The sequence below is a fragment of the Xenopus laevis genome, chromosome 2S (genome assembly GCF_017654675.1).
Source record: "Xenopus laevis strain J_2021 chromosome 2S, Xenopus_laevis_v10.1, whole genome shotgun sequence".
Classification (NCBI taxonomy): domain Eukaryota; kingdom Metazoa; phylum Chordata; class Amphibia; order Anura; family Pipidae; genus Xenopus; species Xenopus laevis.
In genome coordinates this window covers 40,600,743-40,621,198 of record NC_054374.1, presented here as the reverse complement: position 1 = coordinate 40,621,198, position 20,456 = coordinate 40,600,743, and the positions used below count along the sequence as shown (strand labels likewise).

The 20,456-nt window shown below is 37.0% G+C and overlaps 1 protein-coding gene across 1 annotated transcript in view; it reads right to left on the bottom strand.

Moving 5' to 3' along the window:
- The window catches only part of pitpnm3.S (PITPNM family member 3 S homeolog), a 251,653-nt gene that overhangs the window by 118,269 nt on the left and 112,928 nt on the right, over positions 1-20,456 (bottom strand). The window contains exon 2 of the mRNA XM_041583703.1: positions 9,598-9,693. Coding sequence (XP_041439637.1) covers positions 9,598-9,693 — 96 coding nt within the window. The remainder of the gene's footprint in view (positions 1-9,597; positions 9,694-20,456) is intronic.

The following is a 20,456-nucleotide window of genomic DNA, read 5'->3' as shown; positions in this document are numbered from 1 at the left end:
AAGCCTGCTATCCAGAAAGCACTGAATTATGGAAAGTCTCCCATAGACTCCATTTTATCCAAATAATCCACATTTTTTTAAATGATTTCCTTTTCCTCTGCAATAATAAAACCGTACCTTATACTTGATCCAAACTAAAATATAATTAATCCTTATTGGAAGCAAAACCAGCCTATTGGGTTTATTTAATTTTTACATGATATTCTAGTACACTTGAAGATGCAAATTGCAGAAACATCCATTATCTGGAAAACCCCAGGTCCTGAGCATTCTGGATAACAGGTACCATACCTGTCGTGCATTCAGTAAGGCCAAAGTGGCAGTAAGGTCCTTGACAATCTACAGCGGGCAAGTGATAATTATAATAACTAGATGATTACAATATGTTTTATTTGATTTAAAATCCCACACCACATTAGGGGGCAGAATTACTAAAGGGCGATGTGACTAACGTTAGCGAAAATTCACCAGCGTGACGTCATTTTGTTACTTTGCCGATTTACTAATGGGTGCAGGCCTAACTTGCCTGGCGAAGTTGTGCTCTGGTGAAGGGACGTGACTACGCAAATTCAATAAGATGCGGATTTTACTGAACGTTACCTCTTGCGCCAGACTTGCCTTCGCCATCTCAGACCAGGCAAAGTGCAATAGAGTAGATAGAACTTCCTCAAAAAATAGTTGAACATTTTTCTAAGTCCCAAAAAAAGCTGGCGACTTTTCATTTTTCATGGTGATAGGCTGCAAAAGAGTGTAATTTTTTTCTAGGGTACCCGGCTTACCCACCTACTTTTCCTAACATATGGCACATAAACTATACACTGGGATCATGTGTAGGGCAATTTAACAACTCTATTTTATTAAGGTTTCCCGGGCTTGTGTAGTGTAATGTATTGGCTGCAACATATCCGTCCATTCAACTTTAACTTCCTGCCGTATGCAAATTAGGCAACAATATCGCAACTTCTATTCTGCAACACTAGTGCAACTTTGCCAGCATTCAGCGCCCTGGACGCAACTTTGGATTTTAGTGAATTAGCGTTGTCCTGGCGAATCTACGCCTGGCGAAGTGTTTGGCACTTAGTGAATCTGCCCCTAGATCTTTCAGGGCAGTCCTGAGGCAGCAGGTAAGTGCCTACTTATGTCATTTATATATTTCCACCGTGTCTCTGCTTTTGTACAGAATTAAATGCCTATAAAAGGATTAAACAGCAAAAAGAAAAATATTTCTAGAACAAAACAAGCCATGTATAATCACGGGTCATTGTGGGAAAAATAAATGAGACATATTTTTATCACAGATATAAAAGCTGCTATTTATTTTCAAAAGCAGGGCACTAGGTGTTTCTGCGCAGCGCAACATCATTTACAGGGAGATTTTGTGTTGTGCTTATTGTGGCAAAGGTCCTGAGCACATTAGAATGCTGAAATGATGTACTTAAGTTAGGTGCATATAAGCAACCACTCAACAGAAAGGATTTTGAAACAAGCATTGCCTAATGCCTGAATGTTTCCTTAACCTGTTTATATTCGGAATAAACATAATCATGCAGAACTTCCATAAAATATACAGATAATAGAAAACATTCCAGTAAGACTAACTGCCTCAATTTTTCTGCCTCCTCTGATCTTCTGTAAAATAAACTTTATACCACGCCGTTCATTCTATCGTTAGCCAGGATATAAAGCATTGCATTGTATACCAAATATAAATATATTAGGCAAAGATGGTGAGTTTGCATGATTAATAAAATATTGCATTATTTTAGACCCACTTCCTTTTACAGTATCAAAGACTTGTGCATAGGTCATTGGCACAGTGGGCAAGTGACCTCTGCAAATTCAAGTTGAAATTGTATTTTTTCATTATTGAAAATAACTCCACTGTGTTCTCCTTTCCCCCCTTTTTTCTGTTTTCCTTTTTCTCACCTTGCCTTCTGCACTCCCCTTCTCACAGCTCCTGCCTTTCTCCTTCCTTTACTACAAACATCTCTTATAATCTTACATCTTCGTCCTCCTACTTATATGCTCTCTGCTTCATTACCCAAAGCTACCAGCACAATTAGAGTATATAAAAACTGGTGACCAATACACTAAGAGGGCAATGACATATGTCTAATTATGTGGATCAAAAGAATTTTCTGTTATCCATAAGTTATCATAATAGACACGGTTAATGCCATGGATTGTAGTCACCATGTGGGAAGCTACATTGATTTAACAAATGGCGGTAAATGTTCCTGGTGTTACCCCTACAAGGCTAAATCCATACCTTTATGTTACATTTAGTCAGAAAAAATAATCCAGATAATAGAAATGGTACGGTTGGCCTTAATGATTATAGAGTAACATCATATCTTTTGAGTCAATAAGGCATGCAAAGAAGATCTTGCATTTCGGGAAAAAACATTCACAGGGTATGGCAGTTAGTGACATAGTTCTATAGGATCCACCCGAAAATACTCAAAAAACCCATCCGGAATAAGCTGATATTGCATAGAGCACACAAACTGGAAAGCCTGGAAACCAAGTCCAGATTCTTCTTCTAATCAAGTTTTATCTAGTGAGGTTCAGCCAGCCTGAGTCACTATGACAAATCCTCTTGTTTCAGTTGCAAAACATCTTCTAAATTAATTGAACATTAGAACTGGAAAGGAAAGGGGAGACATTCAAGTGCATTATGTGCAGTAAGTTAACTGCCTGCCTGTCTATCTAGTATTGATAAGTCTAAAGCAACTTGCCTAACTGAGTAATCTTCCAGGTGATCTAGCCTTATCCCTACTAGATACTGTATATCATGACTTGGATGTATGAAAACCTTCATAGACATATAACTTCCAGTTTGCTTGGACTTTCTGTACAGAAGTCTCGGGCCACTTTCACCACTGGAATGAGGCATTAATATTTTGAATGCACTGTACAGAAAATAAACAGTACAATTGTTTGACTTGATTGAAACACAGAACGTGTGAAATCGTGATTAAAAGTTACTGAACTGTTTGCAGAGACAGTGCTAGACAGATAGAGAATTATCAGTGAGATTTTATGGCAGCTCTAACACAGCCAGACCAGAAGAGCGATAATGTGAATGGATGGCATTCAGCTATTGTCATATCCTTCTGGTTGCCATGGTGAGAATTCAAAGCCTTACATCAAATGCCCATGCGGCAAGAGGCTGCTATGTGTCTATTTGGCCAAGAAATTAAAGCCAGAAATAACAATAATGAGCTGATTTGCTCAGCAGAAATAGAGGAGTTAATATTATACTGTATGTGCCGGTTATTTTATAAATGCATTTCTCTGAAGTGAGAAACAGAGTTTAGAATGGGAAAGGCATCTGGCATTCTGTCTGTAGAGAAACACAGAAAGCACTGTAATAAATCAACTGCATCTTGTACATACTGTATATAGTGTTACTTACTAAAATCCTCTGTTCTTTGTCTTTTCATCTATTTTTCTAGTTTTTGGAGTCATCTATCTTATCCAGTGAATTCATAAAAGCAAAATCCGCCACACGGCAAATATTTACCATCCACATCACCTCAAAATAACAGCGGTGCATTTATGATTTGTCAAATGCCAAGGCCTGTTTACAGAAATATGTCAGGATTTTATTAAGCAAGCAAGGTGCGAAAAACACCAATTTTTTTTGTCCACAATGCATCTTGACTAAGTTGAGTTGTGCTTACATTTTCCAGTACAACTATTTACCCCTCTGCAAAGGGGCTTCCTGGATCACGTGTGCTTTATTTATAGGGGAGGTTCACCTTCAGGTTAACTTTTAGTATGTTATAGAATGGTCAATTCTAAGCAACTTTATAGTTTATAAATTATTTGCCTTCTTCTCCTGACTCTTTCTAGCTTTCGAAAGGGGGTCACTGACCCTATCCAAAAACAAATGTCCTGTAAAACTACAATTGTTATTGCTACTTTGTATTACTCATTTTTCTGTTCCAACTCTATTAATATTCCATATCCTCATTCAAATCAATGCATGGTTGCTAGGGTAATTTTAACCCTAGCAACCAGATTGCTGACATTACAAACTGGAATGCTGCTGAATAAAAGGCTAAATAACTCAAAAACTACAAATCATAAAAAATTAAAACCAATTGCAAATTGTCTCGGAATATCACTCTCTACATCATACTAAAAGTTAACTCAAAGGTGAACAACCCCTTTAAAAGGTACCCCATACCTTTTGCTGAAGTAAAAAGTTTGACTGCACATGGGCCTACCCTGGGAAATTTGAAGATCAAAGAAGCAGGAAGATGATTGCTCAGTGGTGCTCATAGAAGAACCCAGGGCCGGTGCAGTTCTCCGCTTCAAAATTGGTTCAGCCTTATGTATATGCAATGTATTGAGATATCTATTAGTTGATTTGAAAATCCCATTAGATCAGGATAACATCAACACTTTAATTTGGGCCATCTTGATTTCAGACAACACATAGGTGACCATATCAGGCAAAAAATTGTTTGTTTGGCGAGCTTTATGTGTATAGCATCAATTATTCATTACCTTGTGTTCAATGTCAATATCAATTGTGATCTGAGCACATCATTTTTAAAAACTGCACACACGTAGAAAAAATGTGAGTAACAATTTTTTTTGCACACATAGCTGAGAAGGAATTAGAGGGAGCATTTGGTGGCAGTATCCCCTCCTGCACGGAATGCCCCATTCTTTTTTTGGAATGAAAAACCTTTCAACTTCATATTCTTGTTGACCATCTACAATGAAAAAAGCAGGTGGATGTTGTTTCCAGGGAAAATATATCAGTAATTGCATCTGGTGGTGAACTTTTCTCCAAACTTGCCTTAGTGGAGATTGAAGACGTGGCAATACTGTCACTGGCGGCAGGAATATCTGAAAGGATAAAAACCTGGGGAAACCTGAGGCATGGAAAGCATTGTTATGGGCAAAGTCCACCCAAGGTAGAAGGTTGGACCAGTCATCCTGGGAGAGATATACATGTCATCTCAAAAATTGTTCCAGAGATTGATTACCTTATTTAGCTGCCCCATTTTATTAAGGGTGATAGGCTGAAGAAAATTGGAGACTGATGCTTAGTGACTTGCACATTGATTGACAATATTTGGAAATGAATTGGGCCCCTCTATTTGTCACAATTTCTGTCAGAAGCCATGAAGACAAAAAATGTGGAGTAAAGAGTTGAGAATGTTCTCATTGGAAGTTTACATATAGAAATTAAGTGTGCTATCTTGCTGAAGCAATCTTTTACAATCCAAGTGACTGTATTACCCATGGAGGGTGGAAGTTCAACAATAAATTCCATGGTTAATGAAGTCCAGGGTTTAAAAGGCAGCGGTTGTAAGAGACTGCACCAAATTGAGTGGCTTGATTTGGAAGAGGTGCAGACAGTACAGGAAGCAATACAGTCTTTGATATCTTTCTACACATATTGCCACCAAACGAGGCAATTTAATAGACCCATAGTCTTTTGCACCACCAGGTGGTGAGCTTGTTCAGAATTATGGGGTCTCTGTAAAATGGAGAAACAACATTCAGTACATAGGGGTAAATATGCCATGCCTATAGGAGTATCAGGGGAAGCCGAGCATTGAGCAGATTGGATCTGGAAAGCAATTTGAGAAAAGAAAAGGAATCAATTATTGTGCAAAGTGGAATGACAGGGTTTTTATATTGTCTATGGTGTTTCTCATGGTTGAGGCTTCTAGAAAGAGCATCCACTTTATTTTGGGGCCAGGATAATATGTAATAATAAAGTAAAAAATCATGACACCTAGGATTTGGTCTCTTAAGAGTCTGGATTTACTTCTGGTTTTTATAACCCAAAGTGATTTTAATGGTGAGCAATTGCTTGTTATCATCATCATAGTTTGTCAGGTGGAGAGAACTTAGAGAAGTAAGCAGATGGATGTAATTTTCTGTCTGCTTCTAAGGCTTGTGGAGGCCAGACACTTTGCTTATCTCCTTTACATATCAGAGACAGAATTGGAGGAGACATCTTTAATGAATTGTCTTTAATAATTAGCAAATCCAATACATCTCTGGATAGCTTTGGTGCAAGTATGAAGAGACCAGTCTAGAACAGATGAAATCTGTATAATATACCCTAAAAACTGAGTTTTGGAAACTTCAAAGCTTCTTGTTTAGCATACAGAGAATATTTCATAAGGCAAGATAGCACTTTATGTATTTTAAGTTGAGGGTTCAAATATTCTTTTAAAAATATATGTATATCATCCAGGTAAACAACTAAGGAGTGCCCTAGTAAATCTCTGAAGATGTGGTTGACAAATTCTTGGAAGACAGCTGGACCATTACAAAGACCTAATGACATGACAAGTACTCATAATGCTCAACCTTGATGTTTAAAGCCATCTTCCACTCATTGCCTTTACGTATGTGAATAAGATTGCATGAACTAGGAGGTGAAGTTTAGTGAAGAATTGACAAAGAGTTCAGAAATAAGGGGCAACGGGTAACTGTTATTGGTAACTTTATTGTGTCCCCTATAATCAACATAGGGACAAATGCTTCCATCTTTCTTTTCTACAAAGAAGAATTCTGCCCTGGCAGTAGAAGTGGACTGATTGCTTCAGTGGACAGTTATTGGCAAAACGGCCATTGCCACCACAGTACAAGCCTTTCTTGTTCAGAACTAGAGGACTACCGAAGGTGATTGTGGTACGTGAGTCGGAGAATACGTTTTTGTTGTGGTGGTGGCAGCATGAGTTGGAATCACCAGCTACATTGTTTATTCAACATATATATATATTATATGTTATATACAAACTTTATCTATTGACTTTGATGCTGAAAGGAATGACATCTTCCAGCTGTTAACAAAGATGTCTAGAGATTGTTTTCTTTCAGATTATCCGACAACCCCTGCCAACAAGCTGCTATGTAGGCCTTGTTTATTCCAATTGTTTCATTCAATTGCATACTGTCCTCTTGAAGGAGACTTTTGGAGCTGTTGTCACCAGGAATGTATAGTACAAAAGAAAATAACAATAAAATAGTGTCTTTTTTATTGAGTATTATATGCAGCAAACTCATTTAATACTCACAAGCGTGTCATGGCTATAGTCACATACAATACAGCAGCACTTTCTATGTTAGATGTGTCACTTCTCTGAGAACAGACTGCCAGTTCTTAGGGATAGACTGGTCTTCTCTGCCACTTATTATTAATGTGTGAAATTTCCATGTTCTAAAATTAAATACTTCTTACTAAATTCAGGCAGCTTTTGCAAAGTCAAAGATACATCTATATGAATTTGTTTATTAATGCTTGTTACTAAATGAATCAGGCAAATACAACTGCTCAAAGAGATAAACTACAACATATAACACACTGCTGAATAGCAAATAAGCTGAAATGAATGATCACTCACTTAATATAAGATAGCAGCCCTATGTTTCCACATCCCTGATGAATAATTAAGAGGGAATAAAAGCTTACACAAAGACATTCTCACTCTCCCTATCAAAGTACAAAGAAAATGGAGCACCAAAGGAGCCGACTTTGGTCCATTAAAAAGTAGAAGTTTATTGAAGAATCATTTAGTCCATTAAAAAGTATACGTTTATTGAAGAATCATTAAAGTAATAAACACATTCCTATGATCATAAAATAGACTGCCCGCTTAATGCGTTTCGTGGCCTGCAGCCACTTCCTCATAAGCTTCCGAGGAAGTGGCTGGTGCCACGAAACGCATTAAGCGGGCAGCCTAGGCATGCGTTTATTACTTTTAATGATTTTTCAATAAACTTCTACTTTTTAATGGACTAAAGTCGGTTCCTTTGGTGCTCCATTTTCTTCGTACTTTACATTGAATCTGACTGTGTGGGATCACAGTGTTTGTGCAGCACGCTGAAGTTGAACTCTGATGGTAAGTGCTCCCACGTTTATTGCCTCACTTTCCCTACCACAAAAATATACCACAAACCATGCCAGTCTTGCTCAGTCACATTCACTTATTTGATAATATTCCAGGTTATAAACATATTATTTGAGCAGATAGATGAAAAATATATTTGTGTCCATACAGGATCAACTTCATCCTGAACAGATATTTGGTTATTATCCTTGGACTGGGCAGATAGCCTTGTAAACAGATGAAACCAAGAATTGCTACCAGCCAGATTAAGAGTTCAATCTCTCGCTTTCTAAACATAGAATCTTTATGCAAATATTAAAGCAAAATAATTTATGTGAGAGAATGCTTGTTGTCAATTTAAAAATAACTTTTTTTTAAACAGATAATTCAACTGATCTAGGGAAAATGTATTTTTGAAAGTAAGTGAGTGGGTACATTGGATACATGTGGAATAACTAATAGGACCTGATCTTGGTTAGGGGTTTTATTTCATTCATCCATTGACTGGTGACATGCCATTTTGTTTCAGTCCCGAAAGAACACAGGGATGGTGTAGCATAGATGATGGCTGCTGATCATTATCCTAGATATTCTCTTATACTGTAAATGTATCTGTGATTGTAATGATACACCTCACTCAGATGGTGTACTTTATGATCATTTTGAGTTTGAAGAGATGACTTGATGTTCAAGTAATGGTTTGGCTGAGACCAGGCTTGTTGATTTGCTGGGAACATGAGTTTAGTTGTCCCAGGAGGAGGAGCTGTGTAAAGCATGCAAGCAGGGAGATGTGTTAAAAGGGGCCTGCCCCACAAAAACTTACAGTATATTTGCATAGTAAAAGAATACATAACTCAAAGCAACTTTTATAATATCATTAAAAATTTGGTTTTAAAGTTGTTTTTAAATGCAATTGAAAACAGCATTTGTTAATCAATTTCTGTTACCTTTCTGCAGGATTGTTTCAATGGGCATCTAGAAATACTGTAGTGCAAGTGCTAACCACAAACTGTTTAGTTTCCATTGAATAACCCATAAGATAATAGTAATAATGTCTTGTACTTTAATGGTTAGCGATGTACTTCAGTTCTTCAACATATAATATACAGAATGTGCATTTTTTTTTTTTACAATTAATGCACTTAACGCAACTTGTAGGTGTTAGAGGACAAGTGGATAGCATCTCTAGTGTCTGGAAGGTACATTTAACTTGTACCTTCCAAGCATTAAACCATACCTTCTAAAATCTGAAAATCAAAAGTTATGAAAATCTTTGGTCCAACAAGCCTCACCTGCTTACTCAAAACCCAAAAGCCGTTGCTAAGATCTTCTTCTTTTGAGGTCTACTGTTTTGGACTGTCCTGGCTAAATGGGGGCCATTGTGCCATAAGCATAAAACAATTTAAACCACTGTAAACCGTTTCAGAGAAGTGTTACACTGTGCCATATAGTCATAAGTATTTTAGACCTAGGACATAACAAGCCCTGCCAGCACACCAGATGTTATTTACCAATTATTTATCAGTATTCTCCAGTAGCTATTGGGAGGGAGAATGATGGGAATTGCTACTGAGCTACAGCTAGAATGACAACATTTACCTTTCATTGCATTGAAAAGTAACGTTCATTTATATGCAGAATCCTTTCCAGTTTAGAATAGTAGAGGGACATGGTCCTAATTAACAACAACTACTGTAGCTACACATTTTTCATCAGATGAACAAACCTCTGGCATCGAAGAATTCATCATCTGAGCTGTCTACAGAGTCATTGATGATTTTCTGCAGATGCCACTGTGCTCCACTGAAGCGTCTTGATCCCCCTTGAAAAATAAAATAGGACATAGTGAGAATAATTGACACTACATAAAATTGAGAGAGTACAGCTGTATAGCGAGAATTCCCAGCAGTGAACACAAAAATAGAATTATTAAAATACTATTATTTGTCAGCAACAAATGTGTTTTTCATCCAGATTTTTATCTCCTGTCAGATCCAGATTTTGTACAGAGGCATTTGTTTAACACCATATAAAAGTGCATTACACAACTGGTCAGGCAAAATGTAGTCTATTTGCTATGGAAGGCTAAAATGATCTAGTCTATAATTAATGAGCTATTGCTTTATAGGGATACTGTAGCGAGAAAACATGTTTTTTTAAACATGTATCAGTTAATAGTGATGCTCCAGCAGAAGCCTGCACTAAAATACATTTTTGAAAAGAGCAAACAGATTTTTTTAATATTTAATTTTGAAAATTGGTTTGGGGCTAGACATATTGTCAGTTTCCCAGGTGCCTTCGGGTCATGTGACTGAAAAACTTCAGTCACTCTTTACTGCTACACTACCCCACCTTGAGAATAAACGCACGTGCATCCAAAATCCAGCGAGAGGGTAACGGTGAGAGCAATGCAGCAAACAAGTTCCACTCTGGTCACGTGGACTAAGAAGCATCAGGAATAGGGAAGGCACGATCAGTGCGTCGCTGGATCATGATGCAGAGTAAACTGGCACAGTTGATGCCGGTTAAAAATCCATATTTATTTGATATACTTTAAAAACATCAAGTTTTACAAAAAATGGATGAACTGGGCGGGGTAGTGCATTGGTCTACACATTTCGTGACTGCATGGGTCACTTCATCAAAAGCGCCCCCTGCTGGCATAATATTTATAAACACTAGAAAACACACACACACCAGGTGATTATTAACAATCTGGTTAAAAACACTGCAGTCAGTATAACGCCGGTCAATTAATAAAGAGGTGTATGTATGTGGAATAGTATAAATATGATTGTAGCCTAATATATTCGGGTTATGAGAGTTATTTGTATATATGTATGTAGCGCTATAGTAAACTGACTTGTGCTAGGGCCCTTTACTCTACTTTCCTTGGTGGGCTGAGACCACCGATGAGCTCTCTTTCTCAGGGGTAAGCCCTTGCAGCGGGGTGGAGGCAAGGGTGTAGTGTAACTGTAACCTGATATGCGATAGCACAATGATGGGCGCCAGTAGTTCTTTAACAGTTGAACCAAGAACAGTATGCTGTTGTTCAATAAATATTGAACAATAGCACAGAGATCATTTAGCACATTGATCCACAATGGAGTATAGAACATACACAGCAGCATAAAGGAAACATATACTCACAGCACGTATAGGCTGAATCCCCACAGGCTAGGGAATATACAGCAGAGAGTAAGTTGACAGCATGCGATGGGTATTGCCCGGTTTTCAGGATATCTTCCAGTGGCAGACTAGGGGAACTCCTGACATCCCTATCTCAACACTTGGTTCCCTACTCTGGGTCAGTAATACCCTGGGATCTTAATCCCTCTAATCTCCTCGGCGGAGCCTTGAGCTGCTCAACTATTTAACCTCTCTATCACTCCTAGAGCGATCTATAAAACGAGTATAGCTGTCTAATTACTAGGGCAAAGGCGCCTAGGGTCAGCACTACCCATTCCCTTCCAGCCTGCTTGGTTGGGCTAAAGCAATGCACCCAGAGCACATGGTTCCTAAACCTTTTATACTCTGGCACAGTACAACTAGTGTACACTGTGTGAACTGCAGGGGTTACATAAGCACAAGGTCCCCATAAGGACCCACTGAGGTGTCCATATTACTAGGGATGTGCCTGTCTGTAAAGTGTAAGGGTGTCTAAGATTTTCACATCCCTACATGTATATATGTATTTGTATATGAAATTAATAGATACATTTATTTAATAAATATGTTATATAAATTATGTACAAATAAGATAATAGTGTATCTGATAATGAATGAAATAAATATAAGATTCCAGCAAGGAAAATATATAAGAATCAATAGTAAATACAAATGAAAAACTGACACAAAAGAAAAGGGCAAAAAGAATATGTGTATATGTACAAAAGTACAAAAGTACAAAAATACAAAAGATACACTGAGGTATAAGCATGGAAAGGATAAAGAACAAGATGAAGATAAGTATAATGAAAAAGGGGAATGGTTGCTCAGTCAATAGAACAGTTGAGTTCCCACTCCCTATTTAGAACCCTAGGTGTCACTGTGTCAATGGTGAAAATCCAAGCCACACTGCCCCACCCAGTGGTAGACATAAGAATAGCACCCAAGCAGGAAAACCCCTTTGTATTTACCATGACCTATGTCATGATAAATACAATGGGAAGGGGAGAAAAAACAGCTGTCTCAAAGCAGTTCCATCCTGAAGTGTTGTCTCCTTCTCAAAGCTCAGAATCAGACACAATGCACTGAGATGGCTGCCTCCACACTAATATTACAGCTAGAAAGTACATTTATTAGTTCAAGAATCATTTGCAATGTAAATTGTGTAATTTAGACATAAGAAGTAAATCATGACAGAATCCCTTTTAAATGTAAGAAGGATTTTTTGGCATCTGTTAAAATAGCAGATGCAGTACAATTCAATATAATAGGTCATTAATATCTCTATAAGAGAGATGAAAACTTTACATAAGATATTGAAAGCCCATAACTACAACATCCATACTGAACGTAAACAAAACGACATTGAATTGCCCTGTGCCACATGTAAAGTTTGATAATATGTCAAGGCCAAGAGATATTAGAAAACATGAGAGAGAGAAAGTGGATAGAGCTTAATGATCACCCCACCTAAAAAATGGAAATCTGAATACAGGGGTTCAAAAATAGGTTTGACCCTGTTGACTAGTACAAGAAAGGGATTGGATGGATCTGTCGTTTCTATTAGCATTTCTAGGGTAACGTCAACAAGTACTGTTTTGTACAGGGAATTACAAAATGCTAAATTATACTTATGAGTCAATGTCAGAGATGCCCATGCTGAACATTTGTCCAGTTTTTGATCTACAGATCTGAGGAACTACAGACAGCCTGGGGCTTTTAGATTATACTGCGTCTTGTAAGTCAATCATTTCTGGAGGGTGCCATGTTGGATATTCTTGATCTATTGACATAAAATGTTGTCAGTCCAGGTCCCTCTTTTATGCTGAGGTCGATGCAGTGACAGAAATGAAGCACTTCAAACACCAGCCTTAAAGGCAACCTTATGTGCAGCTGCTAGTGTGGCTGCCCCTTTTATTATTATTCTTTTTGACAACAGGAGGAAAAAAGAAATTCATAGATTGATGTTTTACGCTCAATTGATTATTTCAATTTCATAAAATAAAATTATCACATTTATATGAAAGAAAAACATAGCTGCCGTTAGCTGTACATGTTCAATGTATTATGCCATGGGGCATTGCTCCCCTAGTCAGTATTAATCATTATACTGAATGCACTAATTTCTGAGGTCATCACACCCTCCTCAGAACAATTAATGCATTACTCTCTGGCACAGAAATACATTTAGTATAGGTGCTTAGGTTCTTACATTATCATTGTGTCTTCGTTTAGCATCACATGCATATGTTTTTATTATTATGGAGAACTCCATAAAGATTTCATTGTAAAGTATGTGAGCTGAATGGAACCAGAGATATTAATAAATAAAAAATCGGTAAATTAATAATTAGCATTAGAGTTGAAAGTACTAGACAACATACCAACACAATCTCTGCTCAATTATGGTAGTTATTAATATCCCTTGCACTGCAGTGTTTATAGACATGCACTGGAAAACAACAGGTACAAGTAACTAAACTTCAACAAACTTTTATAGGAAATTCTGAAATGTAGAGTGGGAAGTAGATTTCACTGGTCCAATATGTTAACATTCTACTAGAAGCAATTCAAAATGTCTATGGATTGATTCCAAGAACATTTTTATTTAGTGACTGGATGACCCATTTCCTGTTCAGTTATGACTGATGCAGTATATATCTTGGAGTTTCCATTCCCTTTTCTAGCCACAGTGGCTGTGATTGAGAATTACAGAAAAGAACCACCCTCATAGTGCTGTTGGCTTCTAGCAAAACAAACCGCAGTGACAATGTGTCTGAATACAAAATAAGACGGCAATAGAAAAACATAGGACTGAGTGGAGCCTTAACTACGACAATGACAGCAGCAAAGCTGGAAAAGTGCAATAATGCTAGCCAAAGGAGACCATTAATATTCTGTCATGCAGAAAAAGTTGAAAAAAAAAAAACCATGATCTTTTGAAAAATCATAACGGCACTCCAATTAGTGTCAGCTAGGATAATACCTGTCTGTTTGATAAAGCAAAAACTATTGTCAAAAAATCTCATTACAATATAATGCTAACAACCTGATCCCCTCCCCCCATCAGCAGAGGAAAGATAATTGTATTGTTAGTAAAAAAAATCCCTTTTGTAGCATTCAGTAATTGATCAATCTGCCTCTCAGTCTGTTTTTGCAGAAAATCTGATCTGCCGATTCCTATTAGTTCAATGTTGGCCAAACATATATAATACAAAGTATACTATCAGTCTTAGCATGTATACTGACCAGAACACCTTCACTGATATTAACAGTATTTTTTTGTGTTTTGTTTCCCATTTAAATTATTACATGGCCCATCTTCTAGTGGAAAAATATCGCACAGTGCATGTAATAAAACATTTTATGGGGAATTTTTTTGCCAAAAACATGTCACCTTAAGGGCACATGGAATCAAATTGGATTGCAACAAAAAGTTGTTTCCAGAAAACAGTCATCAAAGAATGCCCCTATAAAACCACTCTCTTCTAGGTTTTATGAGAATCTGTGGTTCACATCCGGTTGGAATGCCCAATGTTCAAGCAAACTTGGACATAAGTATATCAACCACACCAATTAAAGACTATTTTCATTTTGTTGATATGAAATTTGGAAATTTGGAAATACGTCATACTTTCTTACAATACATACTCTTTTGTTCTAAACTTACCAATGAATCCATAGGTATTGTGTCTTTACGTATACAAAAGTTTTGGAAAGAAATGTAACTCATTTGTAAAGCACATGAACTATAGCTGGCTTACAACAGATATCTCATGGCAACAAACTCTGAATTGGAGAAATGTAATATACAACATGTAATATACAACATGGAGCAGCTTTCTGTTCTCTTAGAGCAGGGGTCCCCAACCTTTTTTACCCATTAGCCACACTCAAGTATAAAATAATGTTGGAGAGCAACACAAGCATGCAAAAAGATTTCGGGGCTTCCAATTAAGAGCTGTGATTGGGTAGCCCTTATGTGGACTTGCAGCCAACAGGAGGCTCTGTTGGCAGTACACCAGTTTTTTATGCAAATAAAGCTTATCTTTAAGTCAGGAATTTAAAAATAAGCACCTGCTTGGAGGCCACTGGGAGCAATATCCAAGGCGTTGAAAATCAACATGTTGCTCACGAGCTATTGGTTGGGTATCATTGTCTTAGAGGATAATCTAGACAATTTTGAGTCATGTGGACTCCATGGATAAATTACGTTTCAAATAAACAACTCTGTTTGCAAACAATACTTTGATAAGCAGTTGTCTTAGGGCATGGGAACATGGAGCTGTAGTATCTCTCAGCCTGTGTATATTTGCACACAGATGGAAACAGCTTAGATCAATGGAGCAGGGGCACAAAGTGGATCTGCTTTTCTCAGCCTGCAAAAATACCCAGGCTGAAAGCAGCAGAACCTGCAGCTGTGTGTGCCTATGCCCTTACAGTCTTGAGTCTTATTATCTGTAGCGCACTAATGTATTCTGCAGTGCTAAAGGTATTTGGCAGAATCAGACAATAGACTTTCCAAAAAACGGAGACACATGGTAATGAGGGCTCTGCCCACAAGAGTTTACAAACAAACTCAGTGAAATAATTCACTGATAATCCATGGTCCTTAATTCCAACCAGTCATTTAGAGACTCATCATGCTATATAAATTATAGGAAAAGTATGTATTTTTAACAGTGTAACTTGCAACCCAACTATTTCAGGAAATATAATACACAGTATACAATATATTGATTTTTTGAGCAACCTATTGTGCATTTTTGTTAGTTGTGTGGTACAATCAGTGGAAATTAATTAATATAATATAATATAGCCTAATAAGAGCTGAAAGAATCCATGGTTTATATAACTAGATTGTCATCATTTACGATTGCTTGGTCATAACCAGTGCTTTCCCAATGATTATGAGAAACCAATGCAATCATTTATGGATTATTTGTAATATCAGGTCCTGTGCAGATGCTGTATACATTACAATATATTTATTGGTGCTAGCCATCTGTTGCATTGCTTATATATGGTTGCTGCAATTAAAGCACTGCAGGCCAAACTGACATTGCCTTTGCTTACATTTAAATGAAAGTTATGCAAAATAAAAATTAATATTTCAGCTTAACCACAAAGAGTCTATATGAAATACAAATATTTGCCTTTGAATCTAACACACACAGCAGGGAACATTCCTCCTTCTGTTTGTTTTTATATAGACACAAGGATAAACAGATTCCAGTGCAATTATTTAAGTCTGCTATACAGTATATATTTAAACAAATATAAATCAAATAACATTTTTCATGGGCATAAAATTTCCATAATAGGAGAAGGTTAGAAACTGTAACTCAAGGGAATATAGTACTCAAAATCATGGCATCTTTGATGGTCCTTTTGATCGAATTACTTGAAGGAAACACTTCATCCCTTATTTATTTTTCATAATATATTTTATTTATCTAGTGCAGCCACATTTCAAGCAGAGCTTTACTCAGATTTACATCACTCATATCAATCTAAACCTCCTCCATTTGCACAGTACACTAGTACCAAATTTATCAGGAGCCAATTAACTTGACTGTAGGTTTTTGGAGTGTGGGAACAGTACTGAGAGGGAACCCACATAAGAAACACATATATACTCCTTGCACTTTGCTGCCCATATAATAATTTATAGCTAAAGGTTTCTGACAAATCATAGACAGCATGCTTGTAGATATTTAGTCAGGCCCTCATCAGGATAACATTAGTTATACAGTATGTCAGTATCTCTTTTGATCATTTTTTTGCACGTATAATTTGTCTTCCTGCTAATTACAGTTACTTTTATTCATTTATATATTTCTAACCCAACCATATATTCTAAACATTAAATTGATACAGTGGTGTAACATTTGGGACCAGGACCCACCCCAGCAAATTTTTCCTAAAAGGGGGACAAAATTGTCAAACACCTGCGAGAGAAAACGTCTGCTACCCACAAGGTACAAACCACCCCTGGCCCCCACATAGGGACTGCTTCTTCTGTAAGTCACTGAAATAGTGGTAAGGAAAGACTAAACCCCCCAAAAATGTTGGTCTCTATAATATATTGCATAATCCTGCTTCATGTAAATAAACTTCTCTTAATAATATACTCTTTATTAGTATGTGCCATTGAGTAATCCTAAATAGAACATTTAAGGACCAATGGCCGCCCCCTTGGATCCTATGATTCACCGTACACACACATAAACAAACAAACCATAAATGTTAGGTCACGTGTGCCAATTAATGGATAAAGTTCTGTGTTCAAGCTAACAATCTGTTGCTTACCACTCAGTTTTCCTTTAATATATTCTGCACTCAGGGCCAAATTCATGTTCTTGAGCTTAACTGTGTGCTAGCTAATTGAATTGATATGATATGGAATCAGTAGAGCTGACTAGCTGGATTTTATAGCAGTGTCATAGACATTTCACATGATTTCATATGCCTTCTTTCACTCAAGCATTGGTATGATCATGTTGGTTAACTGTATTATTATCTGCAGACAATGCATTCTTGCATTCTTCTCCTTATTTGGATTCTTAAGCCTCAAAGACTGACCTGTGCTAAAAAAAAATCTTTGTTTTTCAATATCATTTGTGATTTCATATTGAAGTCCTTTACAAGATAAAATTTTATTCCTTAGTCATATTTTTTACATAATAAAAAATGTAATGATCAAACACCCATCTGACCTTAGCTTTATAGACGACGAGGCTCCAATATAATTGGACAGGGTTGGCTAGAAGTAATTTGCATTTTTCCTGCAGTTCCATGCTGATTTATAGCAGCTTTGTGTCATATGTACAAATACCAAATGAAGCAACTTGTGTTGAAAATATTCTGCCAGCTACCAGGAACAAAACATAAACTAACTGTATAACTGTAGCTTTTTTTGTATGACCGGCTTTATCAACTTAATTGACAGTGAAGCAAATCTGCTGCAGGAAAAGATACAAGAAGGTAGGAGAACATGAACAAATGTTAGGGTTTACAGTATGAAAGTATGGATAAAGAGATTTAAATCACATCAAATTTAATAAAAAAAATTTATATAGGCTGCATAATTTAGGAAAATGTTTCATATTCTTTCTACAGTACAAAGCTAAAGTAAAATCAATTTGCATGGAAACTGAAAGGTTGAAGGTTAAAGAGCTCCTCTTTCTAAAATCCAATAACAGCCAATTATTTCAATATCTTGCAATCGGTTTTGTCCTGAAACCTGGGGAATAACTCAACTTCACTGGCAGAGGTAATGAAGCACACAAGTCAAAGGCTAATGTCACAGCAAAACTTCATGAAAAACACCTTCCTAAATGGCAGTGGCTTGGTTTACACAGGGAGGGATAGGCAAGTGCAGTGCCCTCTGACACCTATCCTGAAGGATCAAGTGGTTCAGTGATCAGACACTGCCAATATAGAATGGGAAAAAATCTTCAAAAATTTTCTAAAGACGCAAATATATTTGGTTTGTGTCAGAGCATGCACATAAAGCGAGCATAATAAACTACAAATACTTGGAGGCCTATTTATCAGAATTCGAATTTGTCAAATTTTGACCTTTTTTCTAATTCAAACAAATAGGAAATTTTACAAAACTCAAATGCTTGCTTATTTATTTAAAAAATGTGAATGTAAAAAACTCCATCGAACAAAACCATAATAACTGCATCAAATTAGTATTCTACTCATCACGTTCAAAGAAACTCAAAAATGTAAAATTTTGCCTAGAACAACTCCCATTAACTTCTACATGAACTCACCTGATTTTTTTGTGCATAATTAATGCCAAACATTCTGTTTTCTGAAACTATAATGCAAACTCTTATGTTTTAGTCGAAAAAGATCCTGCAAAAAAAAAAAACCAGCGCCGAAACCCATTCTGCCCCTCTTCCCCACTGGGCACCTTGTTGAGTATCTTGGTCTCTCTTTTTTGCAGCCTGGGTGCTGGAGGTCAGGGGCAGAACCTAGGGCTTCAGCAGGAGATTGTCTGGGTCAGCAGGGGCCTGCAGGTTTTTTTTCCTGGTTTTCCCTCTGGCCCAGTCTGACCCTGAAATTGTTGATGAATAAGTCCCATAATGATCAAACAAACAGTACCCAGTGTCTAGAATACTGTATGTACTGTACATATTTAGTGCTAAATTACATAAGTAGATGCAGTGCAAACATGGTCTCTGCACTGAAAGTTCTTAAATTTAAAACTGCCCCTGCAATAACAATGTGATGTTGGATAAACAGAAGTAATTGAGTACATGTCCCTGTAGCCCAACAAGTACCAATACCCCCACCACCAATAATCTGCATAGTAAGTGATCAGTGAAAACACCCCAAAAAGGTTTAATGTGTATGTGGGTGAGAGACAGGGAAACAATGATTTTGGCATAACTATATGGATATTTCATACTCATATTTTAATTGTTTTTAATGTACTTCTGGTTGTATACAATACAGTATGTGAGATTGCAGATTATTTGTGCTATTTGTGAAACTGTTACATAATGAATCACTTTGCTTTGACTCATGGAATAGGTTGTATGAGGCAAAGTCCAGATTCAGACCCCTCTTTTTAGTGCATGTTGACAGAAAAATCAATGGCTAATGCCTAAAATCCCTCTGCACGACTGCCACACATTCCTTTGGGCTGTCAATACTGTTCTGTAGAGTTCTTTATTTCATGTGAGAGCACTGCCACGCTATCCCTTCTTGTCTAACACAAGAGTTATAGCTCACTGCACTCCTGCTCGAATCCCAAAAACACTTTCAATTGACAACATCCTAGTATAGCATATGAAAACAAATGCAAAGTTACAAATGTACAGTTGTAGAAAATATAAGCAGTGAAGCCTGAAATAACTTCAGCTCACAAATTGAATTTGAAGAAAATATGCTTTCTGTGCTAAATAAACTATTACCTTTGTTCTGATTTATGATCAGCTTCACACCTAATGGAGTAATAGTCCTCAAACTGGCCAGGCCTCATTTGTGTCCACAACCCTTCACTGGCTAAAATGTACCCATGCTCTGACCCTGCAAACTTTACTTGAGGGGAACCAAGAAACTACCTGTAGCTCATCCCAGATTTTTATACTATATAAACTATATACCGATATCTATACAAGGGACCGTGTTCCATTGCAAGTGCCTTTTCACGAAAGAAAAAAACAACCCCAACTTTGACATAGTTTTAATCTTCCACCCCTTTACTAGTTTAGTTGCACATCTTTACTCTCTCTCAAGTTCATTAATATCCTTCTTAAAACTGCACGGCATACTCAAGGTGTGGCCTTACCAGGAACCTATAAAGAGTCAAGAGTATGTTTTCATCCCTTGAGTTAATACCATTTTTTATCAAAGACAGTACTTTATTTGCTTTATTAGCTACGGAATGATACT